At 34.0% G+C, this 20,372-nt stretch overlaps 1 protein-coding gene and 1 pseudogene across 2 annotated transcripts; one reads left to right on the top strand and one right to left on the bottom strand.

The window, feature by feature from the left end:
* Window positions 1-4,851: 4,851 nt before the first annotated feature.
* Window positions 4,852-6,852, top strand: LOC133687751 (probable serine/threonine-protein kinase PBL23; annotated as a pseudogene).
* A 2,705-nt stretch (window positions 6,853-9,557) lies between these two features.
* On the bottom strand, window positions 9,558-14,068 carry LOC133694596 (transcription factor MYB33-like). 2 transcript variants are annotated; one of them, XM_062116179.1, is made up of 5 exons: window positions 13,826-14,068; window positions 13,432-13,557; window positions 12,262-12,649; window positions 10,563-11,574; window positions 9,558-10,203 (listed from the first exon to the last, which is right to left on the bottom strand). In XM_062116179.1, the coding sequence occupies exons 3-5, from the start codon at window positions 12,622-12,624 to the stop codon at window positions 9,869-9,871; spliced, it is 1,710 nt and encodes a 569-aa protein (XP_061972163.1). In that variant the 5' UTR covers window positions 12,625-12,649; window positions 13,432-13,557; window positions 13,826-14,068; the 3' UTR covers window positions 9,558-9,868. The 2 variants fall into 2 exon arrangements, with proteins under 2 accessions (XP_061972163.1, XP_061972155.1); XM_062116171.1 differs by having other exon boundaries at window positions 12,262-12,691; window positions 13,826-14,067.
* Between the last annotated feature and the right edge of the window lie 6,304 nt (window positions 14,069-20,372).

The following is a 20,372-nucleotide window of genomic DNA, read 5'->3' as shown; positions in this document are numbered from 1 at the left end:
GATCCTGCCTTATTTTACAGAATTTTAGTTACAGACACTGTTTCGGGAGCACAAGAACATCTGTATTAAAAATTAGAAGAGCAATACTAGTTTTTAGAATTTACCTGGTGGAGTTTTATAGGGTCATTGCCTGGCTGGGTTGAAAGCCTTGGCTGTGCAATCATAATGATAGCCACTGGTCAGTAGGCCAAAATTCTATTGGACAATGTCATTTCAATAGGATAGAAAGGATAGGTTCACTTGGATTTTTATCTAGGTGCCTGGGAGCACAGCACAGGTATTTATTTATACACAAGCGTGTTTGGGTTGGAAAAAAAACATCAGAATGATGCTTTATGCTCTATGAAAAGCATTTTGAATACACCATCCAATTTTGATTTGTTTTCGCAAAATAAAGTTTGCAGGCAAGCTACCATTTATGTTTTTTTTTACCTGATATTTAGAGCTATTCATTGTAGCTTGAAGATGCTGGGGGGGATGCTTGAAACAGGTTCTTCGTGAGGCAGAGTTGCTTTATGTTATAGAAATGCAAATAAATATATAAAATAATATATTTAAATATTCAAGAAATAACCAGATATACTCATTATATAATTTATATATTCACATTTATATTACATTACATCATATTAAAATCAATCTCATTCACACAAAATTAAAAAAACAAACAAACAAATATAAAATTGAAAACTATTGAGAATTACAAAAAAAAAACACTCTTATGGAATCAATATAAATTCATTTAATCGATCTCAAATATATTTCAAACTGATCAAACCTAAAAGAACCAGTCAATCTCTATTGTTTGATTAATCGATCAATTGAAATTGACCAACCAGTCAACCACGTTCATCAAGCAAACTAGTCGATTGAAATTGATTAACCGGTCGGCCAGGATCATCAGGCCAACCAATCAACCGGTTGATTATGATTTTATAATCTTTATCTGTCAATCTCTCAAACTGTAGATCCTAAAATAATAACATGTTCCTTAAAAATTCATAATTTCAGATCTAGTATCAAATAATTTAAATCAAACTAACACCCTAAAACATCAATTAAACATCTTAAATCATTTAAATCTTAAAATCAAACTTAACCAACATATTCAAGCATAAAAACACCGAGATCTTCCTTTAAAAACTCTTATTTCTAACTTTTACCTCTTCTTTCATTTCTTCTCCCTCCTCTCTCTCTCTCTCTAACTAATCTTCTTCTTTTCTTTCTTTCTCTTTTTTTTTTTAATTTTCTATTTATATTTATCAAAACATATAAAAATACCCAAAATATCCTTCAAATGTTTATACCCTTAACTGCTCATCAAAGGGTACAAATGCCTTTTCCGATCCATTATTTCCAGCATATCACAAAGATGCTGCAAATCTCACCTCAATATTCAATCTTATGGTTGACAGTAAAACGAAGAAACAATCCCTTAAATGGATAGTTGAGGAATTCTCTCAATATAACATGGGAACATAGCAAGATCCCAAAAAGATGGCCCACCAAGCAAAAACTAAACATGAGGAAACTGAAGCTGCAAAACAGTAAGACCAAAACTTGAACTATAAAACTAGTGATAGTTGGAAAGGTCACAAGGATGCGGAGAATCCTACGTATACACCAAATCAATGGTTCCCAGATGTCTTACTGTATGCTTATGAATATCAGTTGGATTTTCATTCCTACGTGCAGAGGGTTGATCAAACAGAATAAAGTTTGTCTGGTGTCTGTGTCAGGACAACTGGACGAGTTAGTAAGTGGATTTGCTCTCTGCATTTGGATCCAAGGGTAGGTTGTGTGATAGGAATTTCTCATGAATACATCCGGAGGGAATCAATCATGGGGTGCGAAAGCTGACTCGAAAAAACCCTAGTTGTTGAATTTTGTAGAGAGTAACCCTGTGCCCATGTTTCTAAGTTAACGCAGAAAACTCAACCCTAATAAACCAGCAAACTTCACAGGAAGAAGAAAAAGGAAAGCATGAACCTGACTTGTTTGCTCTAACGAGCAAATAGCAGTAAGACTCTCAGTGTACTAGATGAATAACATGAGCTCCTTTCACTTAGCTAAATATTTTACTGCAGAGTGTGGAGAGAAAACTACTGTCATTGCAGATTCCAGACATAACGAGTACAAATGGTTATTTGTGCACGAATCTGATTACAATATCAAACATGTAGGCACTTCCATCTCCTTGATATCGGTAAGACAATTACTATGGACAGCCAACAAGGTTAAGACTTCTGCAACAGCTTTACAATAGCTGTACTTTAATTTTCCATTAGCAAGTCTGGCTTGTCCATTGCAATGTCCCTATCGGCTAAATCTACAAAGAAAATAGTAAACAAATTATTTTCCCTGAAGGGCTGATATCTTCGAGAACGAGCTTTGTGATTGCCAAAATTGCAGCATTTTCCTGGCTTGAGGCCAAAGGGCCAAACATAGGGATCAAGATCAAAACAATAAACTTCCAGACCAGTATTTCGATATCGGAGTGTGTCCAAAGTAACTATAAAGGGGCTTGCTTGGAGTCACCACCCACCCTTTCCTTTCCTCTAGAATCTTCCTTTTAACTTGTTGGTTCAGGTGCAGCATCAGTGACAAACATCTGGTAACTGCAAGTTCTAGTTGTTTGTCCATCATTTTCTTACAATTCCATTTCGTTTCCTTTGACTGTATTTGATAGTAGATTCCATCTCAAGTTTTCATTTTATAAAATCTCCAAACTGTGATTTGTTTCTGTGGTTTTTGTCAATTAGATCATCACATGCAGCTGCAGCAGAAAATAATACTCCTGCTGCTGGCGTGGTCCCTGGCCTTTACTGGCCAGATTGTGTTTCCACTTTCCGCACTCTTAAGAGAATAAATAATGCTCAAAACTTGAATCAAGTATTTCAACTCATTCAGTGCATAGAACAGCCCTACAGGACCAACATGGATTGATTAGCACAGTACTAAAGAAGCAAAATCTAAGTAAACTAAGATAGTTTAGCACAGATTGTGCTCCGTTGTTTGTATTTGTACAGTTTTTTTTATGAATCAGCCACTTTATCAGGGAGAAAAGTCTAAAGAATTACCAAGTAGCCGCTGCTATATAGCATGTTTTTGTTATGCTGTTAAGGGAGTAAGGGACGATTATCTGACTGAATGTCCAAGTAAGCTATCCAGCAAGATAAATTATGTCTGGAGATGTTCAGAGAGTAGTGGTGATCCAAGATGCAACGCGGGAGATTAATCTGATTGCAATCAGATGGGTCCTTCATGGATTTTCACTTAATCCAGGAGATGCAATTATACTCTTTGGAGCTTTTCCTCAGGTTAATAATCCTAGGACGTTATCTTTCACTGAAAGTGAAAACCTGTGTAAGAATTTGTGCCTTATCTTTTCATTCCTAAACGGGTTCCTTGAAGCATTCTCAGAGATATATATGTGCCCTTACATTTTGCTTGTACTAATCCTAGAAGCTGCACACCAGCACTTCTATAATTCACTTCGCTAATTAATCTCCCCTTTCCTTTTCTTCTGTAACTTTCGTTATCCAGTGGGATACAGGTTCAAGGTGGAATCAAGATCAATGTTTGGGGTAAACCCAAAATTCATTGCAGAAGAAGTTTCCAAAAGGAAAGAAGAGTGCATTAACAATGTGGAAGTTATAGAAATCGCTAAGCAATGTGAAAAGGAACAGGTACTTGTTTTCTATTTGCTTTTCGTGCTTCTTAGTCGTAAGGCAAGTTATTTTCCTGGTATTATGAGAGTTTTAGCTTCAGTATGATTTACTGAGGGAAGGAGAAGGAAGTGATCCATAGAAATGAAGAGTTGACAATATATAACAGTTTTCAGATTTTGGTTGTTTTGATCTTTAGCAACTATAAAAATCTTTCTCCACCTGATGTTCCAATATCAAACTCTTCTATTCCATGTAAAATGTTATCAAATTAGAGAGCCTATTGGCAACTCGAGAATAATTTGAATTACTTCAAGATTCGATGGTGTTCTGAAATCCTATGATAAAGCTCATTACAGGACCAGTTCTAATATTTCACCTTTGTTGCCCGTACGACTGATGGGATCTTTTTCGTCGGCAGATTGAGTTCCTTGTAGAAGTGCGTGCTGGACCTAATCCAAAGGAGCTTGCTCTAAAAGCTGCTAAAAATTTCAGGGCCACATGGGTGGTCCTTGACAGGTGAGTCATAATTTCAAGTTGCTAATCCTGTGGAGTGTTGTGCTTTTGATCAAATGGAAGAGCATATCCATCATAGTGAATGCCTCAATGCATGCATGATTCTTTTATGCTTAGTAGCCATACTGATTATTTTCATTTGCCAGGGCTTCTAATTCATTTTTCTATGCACTATATTCTGTAGGCAAATGAAGAGAGACAAGAAATACTTCATGGAAAATCTTCCATGTGGGATATCAAGGATGAAGCATAACAACACCATTGAACAACTAAGAGGTCCAAAGATTACAAAAGTGACTTCAGAAACAAAAATTAAGAGCAAAAGTGAAGACAAAATAAAAGTAGATGAAAAAGACAAAGGCAAGGGAGTAGAAAAGGATGAACAAGAGGAAGAAAAGGTACCATATGATGAAATGATACCAGGGAGCCCAAAGCGCAAAAGGTCTGGCTGCGGTAATTATTTCATTGCCATCTCTCAATATTATCAAGATTTTGATAAATGAGCTTTCATCTGCTTTTGCGTAAGAAACCTGCATTGAGGTAGACAATATTCTTAGTCCAATTACGTGTATGGCTATATTATTCTTGATCCAATGTCATAGGGAAAGGTAATGGTAACACCAGCTCAATAGTTTGCAATTCAAGCAATTTTTAATGAAATGCCTACTTGACATTCTCCTAGAATCTATGGACTCTTACAAACTTGACTAGCTATGGCTTTTTTCAAAGAGTGTAAAGTTTTGCATTATGTCTATTCATCTGCTCCTCCAGATAGTTATTATCATATTTCTTCTCTGATATCAGCTTCATCTTCAACCTCAACAACTGCTTATCATGAGCAATGTACTTCAAGTTCTACATTTAAAACTGCAAAGCAAGCCTACATGAATTTTCAAGAGGAAGAAAAAAACACTACCAGCACAGAACAAGACACATCAGGTAAACGATCCCTCGCTGCAAGTACCGAGTTTGAGAGAGGGAAAAGGAGGCAGTGATCCCAAATGAACAAAAGAACATAGATGATTGGAAGGGAGGGAGTCCTAAGGATGAGGTATTCAGAAATTCCATTTGCTCAGTTTGCAAGAATAGACGGCCAAAGATAGGATGGAAGAGAGACTTCAGCTACGCAGAGATCCATGCTGCAACAGAAGGATTTTCCCAAACAAAATTCCTTTCGGAAGGTGGTTTTGGCTCTGTCTACAGAGGCTACCTGGATGGGCTGGCAATTGCCGTAAAGCAACACAATGGTGCAAGTTTCCAAGGAGAGAAGGAATTCAAGTCTGAAGTTGAAGTCCTCAGCAAAGTCCGACATGAGAATTTGGTGGTGTTGTTAGGGTCATGTTCTGAAGGAAGTGACAGGTTGCTTGTTTATGAATATGTGTGCAATGGTTCACTGGACCAACATTTATCAAGTAAGAATGTAATGACCCCGGAGTTAATTTTTCTTATCCTTAGAAATACTATGGATACATTGGATATTCGCGATAATGCAAATAATAGAGAATGAAGCCTAACACATAGTGATGTTTGCTAAATTGATGCAGAACATGCACGCAAGCCTCTCACTTGGGATAAGAGGATGAAGATAGCTTTGGGAGCTGCTAGAGGGCTAAAATATCTGCACGAGAACAATATTATCCACAGAGATATGAGGCCAAACAACATTCTCATAACCCATGATCATGAAGCACTGGTAATATTATAAGACCTTGGAATTCTAAATTGATGCATTCTTACCATCCATGCATTGATCTACTGAAGTCGTTACAGAAGGAAGACCAAACCAAGCTGGCTGATAGGCCCATTGATCATTGATCTGACCATCATGCTGCCGGAGAACTTATATTAAGAAACTGTTCTCAAATTTTGAAACTTATTTCTTTTGTGCTTCTAGAACGATTAAATCATTAAGTAAATATCTGATCAGTCTAGTAGTCTTTGCTGGAAATGTTTAAGCCATTGTTTAACTAGCCATAAGAAATGGCCCAGCAATATCAGATCATATGCAAGAACTATTCAATCTTAATGAATAATCAAAGAAACTCACCACATCAGACTTCATCTAACATTTTCCTTGAATTAGCTTGGAGATTTCGGTCTTGCAAGAACTCAATATGAAGATTCAGAGCAGTCCTGGGAGACAAGAGTTGTTGGAACTCTTGGATACTTGGCACCAGAATATGCAGAAAGTGGGAAAGTGTCAACCAAGACCGATGTTTATTCTTTCGGGGTGGTGCTATTGCAGCTGATCACAGGACTACAGATTACAGACAAGAAACTAGCAGGAAAAAGTCTTGTAGGATGGGTAAATAGCCTCAATGCTCTATCGACTGAAGGCATGCATTGCATCCGTCTGTTATTCTTCCATCACTCACACTCACAAGCATGAAAACTGGAAACATAAGGGCCTTCTATTAGTTGCTCTTATACCTTTCAAGGCTTACTCATATCAGTTCATTTTTGCTTACAGGCAAGGCCACTGCTGAAAGAAAGAAACTACCCAGATTTAATTGACGAGAGGATCTTTTAGAGTCCCACGATGTCCACCAACTCTTTTGGATGGTTCGAGTAGCAGAAAAATGCCTCAGCAAGGATCCTCAGAAGCGATTAACTATGAATAAGGTAACTTTTCTTACTCGGTAATCTGGAACAGCAATGTTTCATATCATGGGACAAAGATCTTCATCATAAGTTTAAAGACATGAAAATGTGACTAGGCAGGCATTTCAAATTCATCTTTAAGTCTCCAAGCACAGGCATTGGCAGACTTTTGTGATCAATCACGACACGGGCTTGTCCTTAAGCTATTTGGTAAAGCTTTTACATTATACACCCGACTGGTTAGTCAAAAAGGTTTTGAGATAATCACTAACAACCACCAAACCTAAGCTTAAACTATTGAATGAGGCCTTAGGAAATGGTTTTATTTCATTACCCGTTGAAATTTTGTATGTTATATGCTACCTTATTTGCCATGACTGGGCCCAGCTTCATATGAGCTACTTCAGTTGGTTAAGGCCTCCATGGCAGAACAACACAATCCCAATCCCCCCCCCCCCCCCACTCTGGTGCTGGGTTTTAATGTTCTCATTTGACGTTCAACAACATGACAGGTGGTTTATGCCCTAAACTACATAATAGAAAGCAACTCAACCTGCAGTCTTGGAGAGATAATCCCTGCAAAATCAGATTCACCAAGCAGTGCAGGCTACTCCTATGAATCACAAGATTATTGCGATACAAGTTCTACCGCCGAAACCTTGTCTACTAGCTTTACTGCGGACAGCATGTCGACCAGTAGCATGGGTGACATGCGTCTATGACTTCCACCACCATATCACCCCCAATAAACTTTCACCATCACCTCCAATATTAGCCATTTCCTCAAGAAGATTAAGCACTGCGGTGGATCATCTTAAGGTCGAGGTGCCGCACTTCATAGAGAGATGGTTAGCTAGGTACTTTGTCCAATGGTTTCAGCTTCTTGTGATAATCCATGCATGTTGATTATCTTGTTACATGTTACATGTTACTAATTTGTAATATGACAGTAACTGTTTTTTGTTGGATTAGGTTTTTAAGTTTTAAATCTTGTAATGTGTTTTCACATGCATCTTTTAGTCCCTGCATGATTTAGTCCCAGCACGAATGACACGCCTTTGACCAGGCCAAGAAGAAAATGCTGTTGGACAGTTTGATACAGGCCATTAAAATATTATTCATGAGGTAAAACCTGATTTGGTTTAGTTCTCGGATCTACGAGTCATTAAGGTGCCATGTTTAGCCGAACCAAGTTTAATAGCACTAGATGAGCCTGTTGGGTTTAGAATTTACAAAAAACCTCGTAGAGGATTTGATCACTCCAATTCAAGCATAAAGCAAGGATTAGAAGTCTTTATTAGTGGACTAGGCGATTGTTGGCGTTCACAGACATGCTTGTAATAATAAAAGGGATTGCAGGAAAAAGAGCAACCTATAGCTTGTGACATGACAAAATAGAAATGGTGTGACTGAGAACCCCAAGCAGAATGCAACTGAGACCATTTTTGCCAGTCAAGCTAATTGACGTTTACAAATAGAAAACTTCAGGCAGCATTGATCAATGGTAAACTATGCTGAAGCATTATTAGGTCGTCGCAGCATAGGAACAATATTGTTTACTTATTGATTTATTTAGTAGCACGATGTCGCCGGTTATATAAGACAAAAATTATATGTAAAAAAACATTGCTAAGGAGATAGTAAATTATTTGTCATTGTTATTAAATCTAACCCAACGAGCATCTTAAAATCTATTCACGTATATTATTGTTTAGCTCAGGTTTAAAATTAAATTATATAAAAATTATTCATTTTGACCAAATCAACTTAACAAATCTAAAAACAACTCGGATAATCAGTAATAAAATTTGATTTGGCTCATAAAAATAATTAAGATGACATTTTTTAAAATTTTAAAACAGTGATAGATCAAGTTGAACCAAGCTTCGCAATTTAATATATTAAACTCGTGATTTAGGTTATGGACTCCACTAGATTTAATAATTTTGTTTTTTAAAAATTATTTTTTACTTAATTATAAGGTAACAAAATCAAACCATTTTCAAAATTAAATACAAATTAAATATTAGGATATTTGTTTGAGATTACAATAACTCCATAGAAAGTAAACCACAACAAATTATGAAGCTAAATTTCAAATTAACTAAATATTAAAAAGTAAAATTAAAAAAATATATTCCTCCTTTGATGATTATATGAAATGGAAGTAAGTCATACCCCAGTTTATTTAGTATATAGTATAATATAATATAACTTGTTTGTAATTTATTAAGTTCAGAGTTTTATTATTATTTAGTTAATTTTTTAGGAATTTGTTGTTATTATTAAAGATAATATTTATTAGGATTTTTAATTTCTATATAGTTTAAGACACTAGGGTATAATGATATCTACATAAACACCATATCTTATGTAGAATGGAGACAACTTTGATGATGAATTAAGATTTGAGAGCTGAGAATGCCTCTTCTGGTTATTTGAACTCTCTGCTATAGGATTTTCTTTCAATTACTCGGGCCTCTTCTACAGGGATTCACCCTCTTCTATAAGGTTTCTTTCTCCATTCTCAATTTTCCTATTTCTATAGGGAATTCTACTTCTTTATACCTTCATATTATTCTGTCCTGCATCATTTTATTTATTTCTCATGTGGTTAAAGGAGATAAGAATATGGAAGTTGAAGTACACAATACTCACTTAAACAAAGATGTAATAACACATGAATTGAAAATTCAGAAGGAGATTGCATACAGAGCACACCTCTTCAATATGCAGCAGAAAATAAGTTGAATCAGAGCAAAAACCATCAAATCAGTGGAACCAAATCAAGTCCATCAAATAACCAAAATCATTGAGCTGAACGTGCATGTTATTCTACAAATTTAGCAAAAGCCATAATGCATTTTGTATACTTTGTCTAAGTTTTGATATTGGCATACATGCATTGCCTTGTCTCATGAAACCAGAAATGAAATAACCCCGACTGAAACATACCATAACACGAGTCTGGTTGAACTTTTCTAGGTTCAATAGGTACTCAGACCAAGTGACTACCTAGATTGTAGAAATCATCGACATGAATGAAGCAGCAAAATCATCAAAAGGATAGCAGACTTCAAACTTCAAGGGAGTTCATACATTTGATAGACAGCAGGCATGTTGTTCCATGAACAAGAACTATGTCCCCATCCGTGATTTACAGATGCTCCAGCAGCCATCTGCTTGTACTCACTACTCGAATCATCACAAAGAAGGGTTCCCATGGCATCAGTCACGATCACTTGGTCCTTTCCATAAGCAGAATCATGTTCAAGCCAATCTGAATCAAGTAAGGCATCAGGGGAAGTAATATCCAACCAGGTAGAGGATTCTTTTTCTCTATCTGCAGTCCAAGTCTGATCAACAGGTTCTGATTTCACATAGCACTCTGCAGAACGTCCAAATTTACGTTTAGATCCTGTAATGGAAAACCAGGAAAATTATATGTGAAGGGTCTTGCTTTTGAAAATGAGGACAAGGAGGAGAAAATTGAAAAATAACTGGAAAATGACAACGGATTTATGAATGAGAAAGCGCAGACAGATAAACATATAAACCAGTTCTGATCCCTCTCCGCTGTTGTTTGGAATTACCCGAGTTTTGCATTTTGCAAAATCCAAGAGAGATAAATAGTTAAGATAAAATATTTTTTTTTGGGAACATTCAACAAGCTTGTAGTTTAATATAAAAGATAACTGGGCGAACCCATGACATTGCTTCCAACAAATAGATTATGACTATCATCCTTGATAAATTCATGTGAAAAAGGATGCTTACCAGTAAAGGTCTCGGAAGATGGTGATTCATCCAAAGAACTTTCATTGGCACTGATGGGAGTGCACTCGCTGAAAAGGGAAGTTGCAGTATGACCCAGAGGAGAAATGGGGTGACCATAGTCTTCCCATTCTGTCTCACAAATATTAAGGGCAGAACTGTCTGCATCATCACCAGGAGTAACAGTGGATGAATTTGAACTCTTGTCAGATAATTGATTCTTTGCACTGCTTAAAGTTTTGGCCTCATGAAGTAAAGCATCCAATAGGCCACTATTACGTGGTGATGGACAATCAGACTCAACTGTCCCGGTAGGGGGAGATTGGATAAAAGTATCAACAGACTCGATTAAAGGTGATGGGGAACAAGATGGACCCCAGCCACCTAAATCAGTTTCTGAATATTGGAGTGAAGGGAGCTCCAACTTCACAGCCTCAGAAGTGGGCTTAGAAGCAGAGAAATTGCCATTAGCAAGGGTATGGCTACCCTGATTTTCACCAAAAAACTCTGGGTTCTTGGTGGTAGAATCATAATCAAATGGAAAAGGTAATCCAAAGGATTCAGCAGCTTCGTCAACATCCTGAAACTGGTCAAACAAATGGAACTCATTTTTCATGCCACCACCGAAACTGGATAATAAGGATGTTGCCTCTCGAAGACGCTTCTGGCGGTGCATTATTGGTGACATGAAGCTTCCATATTGAAAAGAGCTCAGACCTTTCATCAGCATGCTGCTTGCAGTAATATCAGGAAGTTCAGGAACATAAGGTAAGATGCTTTGGTTGGGCGTTAAATTGTCAAACATGACATTGGGTATCCCATAACTGTTGCTCTGCAAGGTATCATGCTGACTTTTATTCCGAATCTCGATTCTGTCAATGTTCAAGCATCGTTGACTCTCCTGCAACGCTTGCAAAGAGGCTTCAGGTGGATAAAGTGGTAAGCCAGCCCGTTGATGCCTCTTAATTCTAGTATTCCAGTAATTCTTTATCTCGTTGTCTGTACGTCCAGGCAACTGAAAGGAGCAAAAGAAAGAAAAAATTAGCACAGGTTAAGATGCTACAAATTTTTTTTCAGAATACTAACTTAGGAGACCTTGAAACCAACAACAGCCCCCCATGATTTGTCATAAGCAAACTAGCCAGAGATACAAAATTTTCATCAATAATATTACTGCAACAAATCTACACACAACATATTCAACCTGTAAACATGAATGGACGCTGAAAAATCCACAATAACCAATTTAGGCCCTGACTCCTGACTGCAGATCATCAGAATCTAACACCTCAATGAAGAGCTCCTTGACATTACAAGGATTTGCAGATTAATGTGTTGTCTTTTTTTAATCATTGATGAAATATAAAAACTTATTACAAGAAAATTAAAATCCCCGGATGCAGGAGACCATAAAGAAGCCAAGAGTAATCATATCCCACAATAACGGCCACAAAAGACAGATCCTTGAGAATTCTCATCTTTGCAATTTAAGGGCCTACTTTGTGAAGAAAAATATTAAACTATCTGATCTTTGAGATTGTCAAATGTAACTACAAACCTAGAGCGTGTAACATTGTTTCAATTATGGTCCATGCTGCTTTTAGCTCATCTTTTCCTGTTAATATTCATATGGAAGCAAAATACAAAGAAAAGAGGATAGCAGTGCAGCACGGATACCCAACAGCAATAATTATAAACTTACATGTGCAGCCATTCGTGCCCATTTGTTTCCCATCTTTGCATGAAGTTCAATGATTAGCTGTTCTTCTTCTTGAGTAAATGCTCCTTTCTTTAGATTAGGCCTTAGGTGATTGGCCCATCGCAATCTGCAGCTTTTGCCACAACGGAAAAGCCCTGAGTGCTTCTGAACAGCATTCCAGTTCCCCTCCCCATGCTTCTTCACATATTCTATCAAAATTGCATCTTCGGCAGAAGTCCATGGCCCTTTCTTAAGAACAACTCCTCCATTTGCACTTCCACAATAATTGCCTTCCTCACCCAATGGCGACTCAATCTGATTATTGGAGACAATGCCATCCTCACTCTCACTTGTCATACGACTCATCTCCTTCTAATCACGCAGATAATCCCTATCAAACAGCTCAGAACCATTCAATCAGCAGGATGAGAACCTGAACGAAAAAGAAGATGCAGAAACAAAATTAAAACAAGTAAATGAAAAAGGCAGTGCCTTTTGTTCTCCGACTTTTTGTGCTTGAACTCCACCTCCCAAAAATTCATTATTTTTTCACTACAAAAACTAGTGGGGTGAAAATAGCATGCTTCACACGAATAAAATCTAAATCCAGTCAACGCATGTGGTGGAAAAAAATTATTTAAGCTATTGTAGAAGCAAAACAAATTGGGACAATGCACAGAAAGGTCAGACAGTAACACTAAACACTCGTGCACGGAACAAAAGCTTAGCAAACATGTGAGTGTCTAGTCATGATGAACTTGGGGGGGGGGGGCTTAAAATCTTCCCTCTATTTAATTACATGTTTTAACAAAATCTGGAAGCCCAACAAACGAAAAATGGCTAGCCCCACACTTGAATTAAATACTACAACCAAACCCATTTATAAAATCATGAAAAAGTAAATATACTTGCTGCATACAGTTCATTTCTGTTCACCAACTATAAAAGTCCATAAAAGGAAACCCTATTGTCATTTTTTGCAATAATACCCGACATCAAATCTACAAAAATAAAATTAGCTAAAAATTGAATCAGGCCATGCTACATTTAACAGAATATACTACTCTCCCAGACTATCAATAGAAACATAAAAATTGAAACTTTTTCCTTGATCAACACATATCAAGCAAAAAAAGAAAGGAAACAAAAGAATCTAACAAGAGCATTAAATACCTGAATCGGACCAAGATGCCGAGCACAAATCTAAGAGCTTTGAGTCACCAAAATTGGAGCTTTGAAAGACTCAGAGATTATTCCTGAATGAAGTAAAAGCTGATGATAGATGAAAAAATTGAATACCTGAAAAACATAACAAGGAAAGAACCAAACTTTAATGCCTTGATCAATATCCAGATACCAATATACACTGTAACTAGAATCAGCTCAAATTGCTAAATTCAAACAACAAAACCCAAATTGGCAACACCAAAACCCTATTTTTTCCAAATCAAAAATTGAAAGAAAAGAACTAAAAACAGTGATATTTAAGCTCAAAATTTGATCTTTTTTTTTCAAAACAAAGGAAACCAAGCTCGATAAAAAAAAATCTAAAAGAAACGATCTTGACCTTGATTCGTGCAGGGGACAAATAAGATCTGTGCATAAAAAGAGCAAGACAATTGAGAGGCGCGGATTGGAAAAACTCACACAAAGAAATACCAAAGAAAAAGAGGGTGCAAAATGGGAAATTTTGAGAGAGAGAGAGGGGGGTGTAAAATTTGAGATTCTTAGAGAATGAAATTGAGCAGGGAAATGGGTGGCCAAAGGAGAGGCAAACCAGGGGAGGGAGTGATGGATAAAGCTCCACCTAGAATTAATTATTAAATGATTTAAAGCATTAATTATCACTACTATCTTGTTTAGTTAAGTAGATAACATTTAGTAGAAACTTAAATTTATGTATTTGTTTTGGTACTTATATATATATATATATATATATATATATATATATATATATATAGTTGTGTACATGGAAAATTGTTAGATCAATATCTTCTTTAATTAAAACCCAATCTATATATGTTAGATTTTAAATAACTAGCAGTTTAATTTGTTTTTTAATATGTTTTTAAAATTGTTTTTCAAATGAAAACGTGTTTTTTTATGTTTTTTCAATGTTAATATAATGATATCAAGAATTAAAAAAATTCACTTTGATTATTTTCTTGAAATTTAAAATCAAAATTCAAAGTTTTGTATTTAAATTTAAAAATTAAAAATGAGATTGGTGAAATCATCAAATATGTATTAAAAAAAAAATCTAATTAGGTTTCTTTATTACATTATATTGTATTTGATTAACTTTTTGAGATAGAGAAAACTAATATAAAAAGCAGAAATATACTTGCCTACGAAAGCAAACAAATATCTCCAAAATAATTTTAAAATAATTTTTTATTATTTTAAAACAAAAAATATATGAATAATATATCTCAACTGCCTCTATTTATTTTGTCACGGCACAATATTTTCTCTCTAGTTTACTTCAACCTGCCACTGATAAAGTTTTTTTTTTCTCACTCCCTTGATTTTTTAAAAAAACATTTATGATTTTTTTTTGCTTGTAAAGAGTTTTCGGTCGAGGTTCATTGAATGGGATTTATATAGATTAAGGTGATATTTGTTTTTTATTTTAAAAATATTTTAAAAATAATAATTTTTTATTTTTTTTAAAATTAATATTATTTTTAGTGTTTTCATATCATTTTGATATGTTGATGTCAAATATAATTTTTAAAAAATTAAAAAAATTTATTTTGATACATTTTCAAATAAAAAACATTTTAAAAAATTATTATTATTATACTCTCAAATAATCCTTTATAAAAAAAAAATGTTTACGAACAAGTAGAGTTACTGGTCGCAACCAAGGGCGGAGGTATGTTGGCTAAGGTGGACTGTAGCCCAAGTCAAGGTTTTATCAATATTTTTTGACTAGTTTTATATAAAAATAATTTGTAATTCTTAATTAAATTATCAAAAAATTATGAAAATTTACGTGTAGCCTTCTAAAATGATGCTTTAGTTTGGCTTAAAATTTTAAAATTTTTTAAGAAATTCAGAAATTTGATAAAAATTCACAATTTAACCAGTTTTAGTTATTGGGTGTAATTTTTAATCCGACCATTAGATTGAGCTGGAATTTTACGAGGGATCTTAAAATATATTGAATAAAATCTGGTTAAAATTTTAGGATGGACGAAGCTTCGTAGTACTAACAAAAAAAAATTGTCAAGTAAAAGCAAAACGATTCATTAAGAGTAAAATGGTTATTTGCCATTAAAAAATAAAACAAATCAGTTCTTTCTTCCTTTTATATGTTGCCGACTAGACAGAAGCAAAATAGAAAATGAAAGAAAAGAAAATGTTAGAGAGAAAAGTAAGGAAAAAACATAAAAAATATCCAAGAAAAAAAATAAAAAAAGTGAGAGAATAACTTTGTAAACTTACAGAGTCCAGCTTATAAAACATTAATCCAAGAAAGAATCAAGTGAAGGAAGGAAGAATTGAGAAGAAAAAAAAAATTAATTACTTTATTTTTCAGTTAACATGGAATTGTTATTTTATCTCGGTTGAGGGGTTGTTATAATATCGATTCAGATTCGATTATTGATGAATTATATTCCACAAAATATTGAAAGATGTAACTTTAATAGTGAGTTTATTTTTACTTTCATTTTAATTTTATGTACTTTCAAATTTATCTTTTTAATATTTTAGATAGTATATTTGAATTAAAACTTTATTGTTAATTTCAAAAATTCATGTACATAAATTAATAATTAATTTTAAAAAATATTTATATATTTATTTAATAGTTCAAAATTCATGTTTCCGCACTTGGTCGCCACTAGATATCTAAAAGATTAATCAGGTTGTTTTTCCTTGTCTCTGATACCATGTAATTGTTTTGCTCCCATTTTTTTATTTTTTTAAACGTAATTCTTTTTCTATTTGTCTTGGATTTCATTTGAGGCTATAAAACCTTTTATTTATTTATTAATGGCCTATCAATGAAATTTCTTATATTTGAAAAAAACATTTTCCTATTTTTACTATATATATATATATATATATATTCTTGTCAATCTGGATGATCCAATGATGTCATCTAAGCCAAAAATAAAGCTTTGGAAGAAAGAAGATTCTGAGGATTCCATCGTTGTCCCTGTCTCTGAGCTTCCCTCATGAAACCATGGACCCTTCGTATTTGTCTTTGCCTGAGCACAAACTGATGGTTGCTGAATAATGATAGTATCCTCACAATTGGTGCTCGCCGTCAATAAATCTCTCTTGACGTGAAAGGGTTCCGGTGACTTTGAAAGAATTGAAAGAGGAGTTGTGTAAAATGAAAATTTAATGCAAGGTTTTATAGAGTAACACCAAAAGTAATTTATTTGTCGATATTTTCACTATCATCCCAGAAAAACAATTTCTATTTTACGTAAAGTCATCAAAGTACAATTAATTTTTGGATTTGAAATCATCATTTATATACCCGGTGATTTACCAGTGCTAGAAATTATTTGAAGAGTAACTTTACTTTTTTATTATTGTGGTCATTAACTCGAATAAATTTAATAAATTTTATTAATTTAATAATATAATTAAAAAATAAAATATCAATGAAAAATAAAATAGAAAAACAACAACAATAATTCAATATAAAAAAGGAATGCTTGCAATAAACTCTCAAAAGAAGATAGAGATGGAAAGACTGATTACATATATATATTTCAGAGAATATAGAATATTCTTGATGTTTATATCCTTTTTCTTTTAACTCATTCTCGTCTTTATCCATTTCTGTGAAGCAATTATATGCCATATGGGGGGGAAGAACAATGATATGATATTAACAGCAGAAAAGAAAGAGCGAACGAAGAACAATAGAGAGAAGAGAAAGAAGAGTGATGTTTGCATGCATGAATTATATAGTTTCCTCTGGACTTTTCCTAGCTAGCAAGCACATACGAAGAACAACATGCTTAGCTTTGATCGATATTGAATCCATATCATTGCAAGCTTCTCGTGATGAAAGTCCATACGTTTCGTTATCTTTAATTTCCCAGACGCGTTGTGTTTGTCGCTGTCTCGCCCAACTTGGAAGCAACTTATGTAAGCAAATGCCAGGAATGCATACACTCCTCCTCTTAATCCGACGTTTTCAAGGAGCTTTGTCACGGTGCTCAATTCCTGCGTGCTCGTGGAGTGGAAGTGACTCCTTGCTTTATCACAAATGCGTATGCTCTCATGGATTCATACGCTCTCCCTCGCATTAGCCGCCATCTTCACATTCTCGATTATTTTTAGTCACCTGCAATTAATCCCAAGCATTTGAGTTAAGCATGAGAGGCCGTCGGGGATTGAGATCATAATATCTTCCATGCGTGTAACGTTGTCTAAAGATGATAATTTTAAGAGCAAGCAACTAGTCAGGTTTTAAATTTATTTTTTAATAATTACGATTTGAATTTTTTTATGATTATTAAAAAATTATATAATTATTAACTTCAGAACATATAAAATCAGGTAAAATACATTTAAACTAACCCGAATATCAACATTAATAAAAAACCAGCTCCAATAGTTGGATTGGATCAAGCTTCTTATATCAGCGTTTTTGGGGTCTATCGTGGTAATGCATTGACACCCTATATTCGCTGATCAATATAACGAGAGTGCTGACATTTGTTGGTAATGGAGGGAATGCAAGCAAAATAAATTTCTTCAATTTATTAAAAAATATTTAGAGTTACAAGACAAATGAAAAAAATACGATATGTTGTTAGTTAAATACTTCAAAAGTTATTTTTTTTATATGTATATAGTAGTTATTTGTCTTTATTTATATGATATTTTTTTGTCTGTATCTTTTATCATCAAAGATTTAATTTAATGTGTGTTTTGTAATGTAATGCTGATGTTTTTTAATTAAAAATCTATCAATAAAATATATTTTTTATTTTTATTATTAGTATATTAAAACCATTAAAAAACATCTAAAAATTATAAATTTATTTTTAAAAAATTGAAAGTAATTTAAAAAATATTTTGAAAAGTAAAACTGCTATAATATCAAACAAACACTCATTCATCAATTTTATTCCATTTCCCAATGAAAAAAACCCTACTTATATTTATAATTAATCTTTAAAAAAAAACCGCACATCATCAAAAAAAATAAATTCAAGAGACGACGGTGATGTATTTTGGGGCAAACAAATGGTCACCTGATTTACATCGCTTAGCAGGCCCTGCACTAGCAGTTATGAGTTGAGGTTGAAAGAGATCAAAACCTATTTTGTTTATGGGCCCATGGCCAGAGACTAGACAAAATCCATTTTGGTGCACGGGCCTAACCCACCCAGCACTTGGCCCAGGCCCGAGCTTATTTTCATGCATCATATAAACTTCTCCATCTTGAGGATTTCTGACATGATTTGAACATTATTCACAGACACCGAAGCTAGTATAAACTTCTTTATTTTGAGGATTTCTGCCGAGTTATTGTTCGAGGAATTATTTTACATGTTATTTTACTCTTAGCATTTCTCGGAACTACCATACTATAATTTCTTGTTTTATTTTTCTATTCGTTGTTAGATCATGCAGTGAGGGAAATGGGATTCATAAATGGGGTTCGCGTTGGCTTGCGATTGTCGAGTCAACTGGATTTTAATGGTAAAAGTCAACCGAAACGGGTCCTGAACATGGGCAACGGAAGCTTTTAATGCGAGCAAGGACAGTGATGGGGTTGTGTGATTAACCGATCCTTGAAGTTAGCATGCCGAGTGAAGGAAAAACTCAGACCATATTCTTAATGTTGAGCATGGATACCTTTTCATTTCTTAACGTTGACGTGCTGGTAACTTGATGAGAAAAACATGAAAGTAATGATAATTATTGGATCATGTCAACTCTAAAATGTATAGTTTAACTGATCGGATCTTGAATTTATTTTTTAAAAATTACTAGTTCGAGCACCACAAACCTCATGATCACTAAAAACTTATATGGTTGTTGATTTCGGGGTCTCGGAGGATTAGTTGAGGTACACGTAAACTAGTTCGGACACCCACGGTTAACAAAAAATATGGGATCATGTCCATAAGCTAGTTCATATTTATTTGTAGTTTTATGAGGTGTTTGAAAGTTTGATAGTTGTTATTTTTCTAAATATTTTTTATTTGAAAATATATCTAAATAATATTTTTTATAAAAAATAAATTGTTTTTGAAATCAATACATCAAAATATTCGAAAACACAAAAAAAAAAAATTAAAGTGAAAAAACAAGAGTGTTAATACATCATGAGGAAATGTCGACATGGGTGAGCTGGTGACTACCCCGGTGAAGATTGGAACCAGCATGAAAGAAATAACTTTAATCAACGAGCTTGTCTACGCATGCAAAATAATGTTTCCTTAAAAAAATATTTTTTTTAAAAAAAAAAGCTTGGAAACACTTAATTTGTTTGAATTTCATCCACATACTGTACTGAAACTCGTAAATTACAGGCTATTTTAACTGGAACACTTTATTTTATTTTTTAAAATTTCAACCTCGATGGTATTTTGACCGATATCCCTTTCCATAGATTCATTTTAATCTAACCATTAATATCACATGCAAGTCAGATATTTTAATTTAATCATTAATCCTGACTTTATTGCCACAGGTGTTAATTAATTTATTAGAATATCAGCAGAGGTTTTTTTTTTTTTTACGGTTCTTTCTTCAGTTTTTCACATTTCATAGAAAATCAAATAAAAAAAATGAATAAAAGATGGTGAGATGGGTGGTCATCAAAGCATTCTATCATCCAAGAGTTCAACTCGCAAATGTTTGTATGCACCAACCCTTGAAAGAAAACACTGTTCTTTTCTTGATTGTTGAATGTAGAAGCAGCCTTTGTAGAAGAGGTGTTTTGCCGTGCGGCCGAAACAATTGCTTTCTAAAATTTAATTTTTTTTTGTTTTAAATTAATTTTTTATATGTATTTTTAGATTGATTTTGATATATTAATATCAAAAATAAATTTTTAAAAATAAAAAAAAATATTATTTTACTGTATTTTTCTAATAAAAAGTATATTAAAAAACAACTATTAC

The sequence above is a fragment of the Populus nigra genome, chromosome 1 (genome assembly GCF_951802175.1).
Source record: "Populus nigra chromosome 1, ddPopNigr1.1, whole genome shotgun sequence".
Taxonomy (NCBI): domain Eukaryota; kingdom Viridiplantae; phylum Streptophyta; class Magnoliopsida; order Malpighiales; family Salicaceae; genus Populus; species Populus nigra.
This window is presented reverse-complemented; position numbering and strand designations above follow the sequence as displayed.

Bases quoted from the DNA above. Each gene is read 5' to 3' on its own strand.
- LOC133694596 (XM_062116179.1), bottom strand. From the start codon at position 12,624: ATGAGTCGTATGACAAGTGAGAGTGAGGATGGCATTGTCTCCAATAAT. The intron at 11,575-12,261 runs GTAAGTTTATAA...TGCTCCTTTCAG, and splicing joins GGGCACGAATGGCTGCACAT to TTGCCTGGACGTACAGACAA. The intron at 10,204-10,562 runs GTAAGCATCCTT...TTTCCATTACAG, and splicing joins ATCTTCCGAGACCTTTACTG to GATCTAAACGTAAATTTGGA.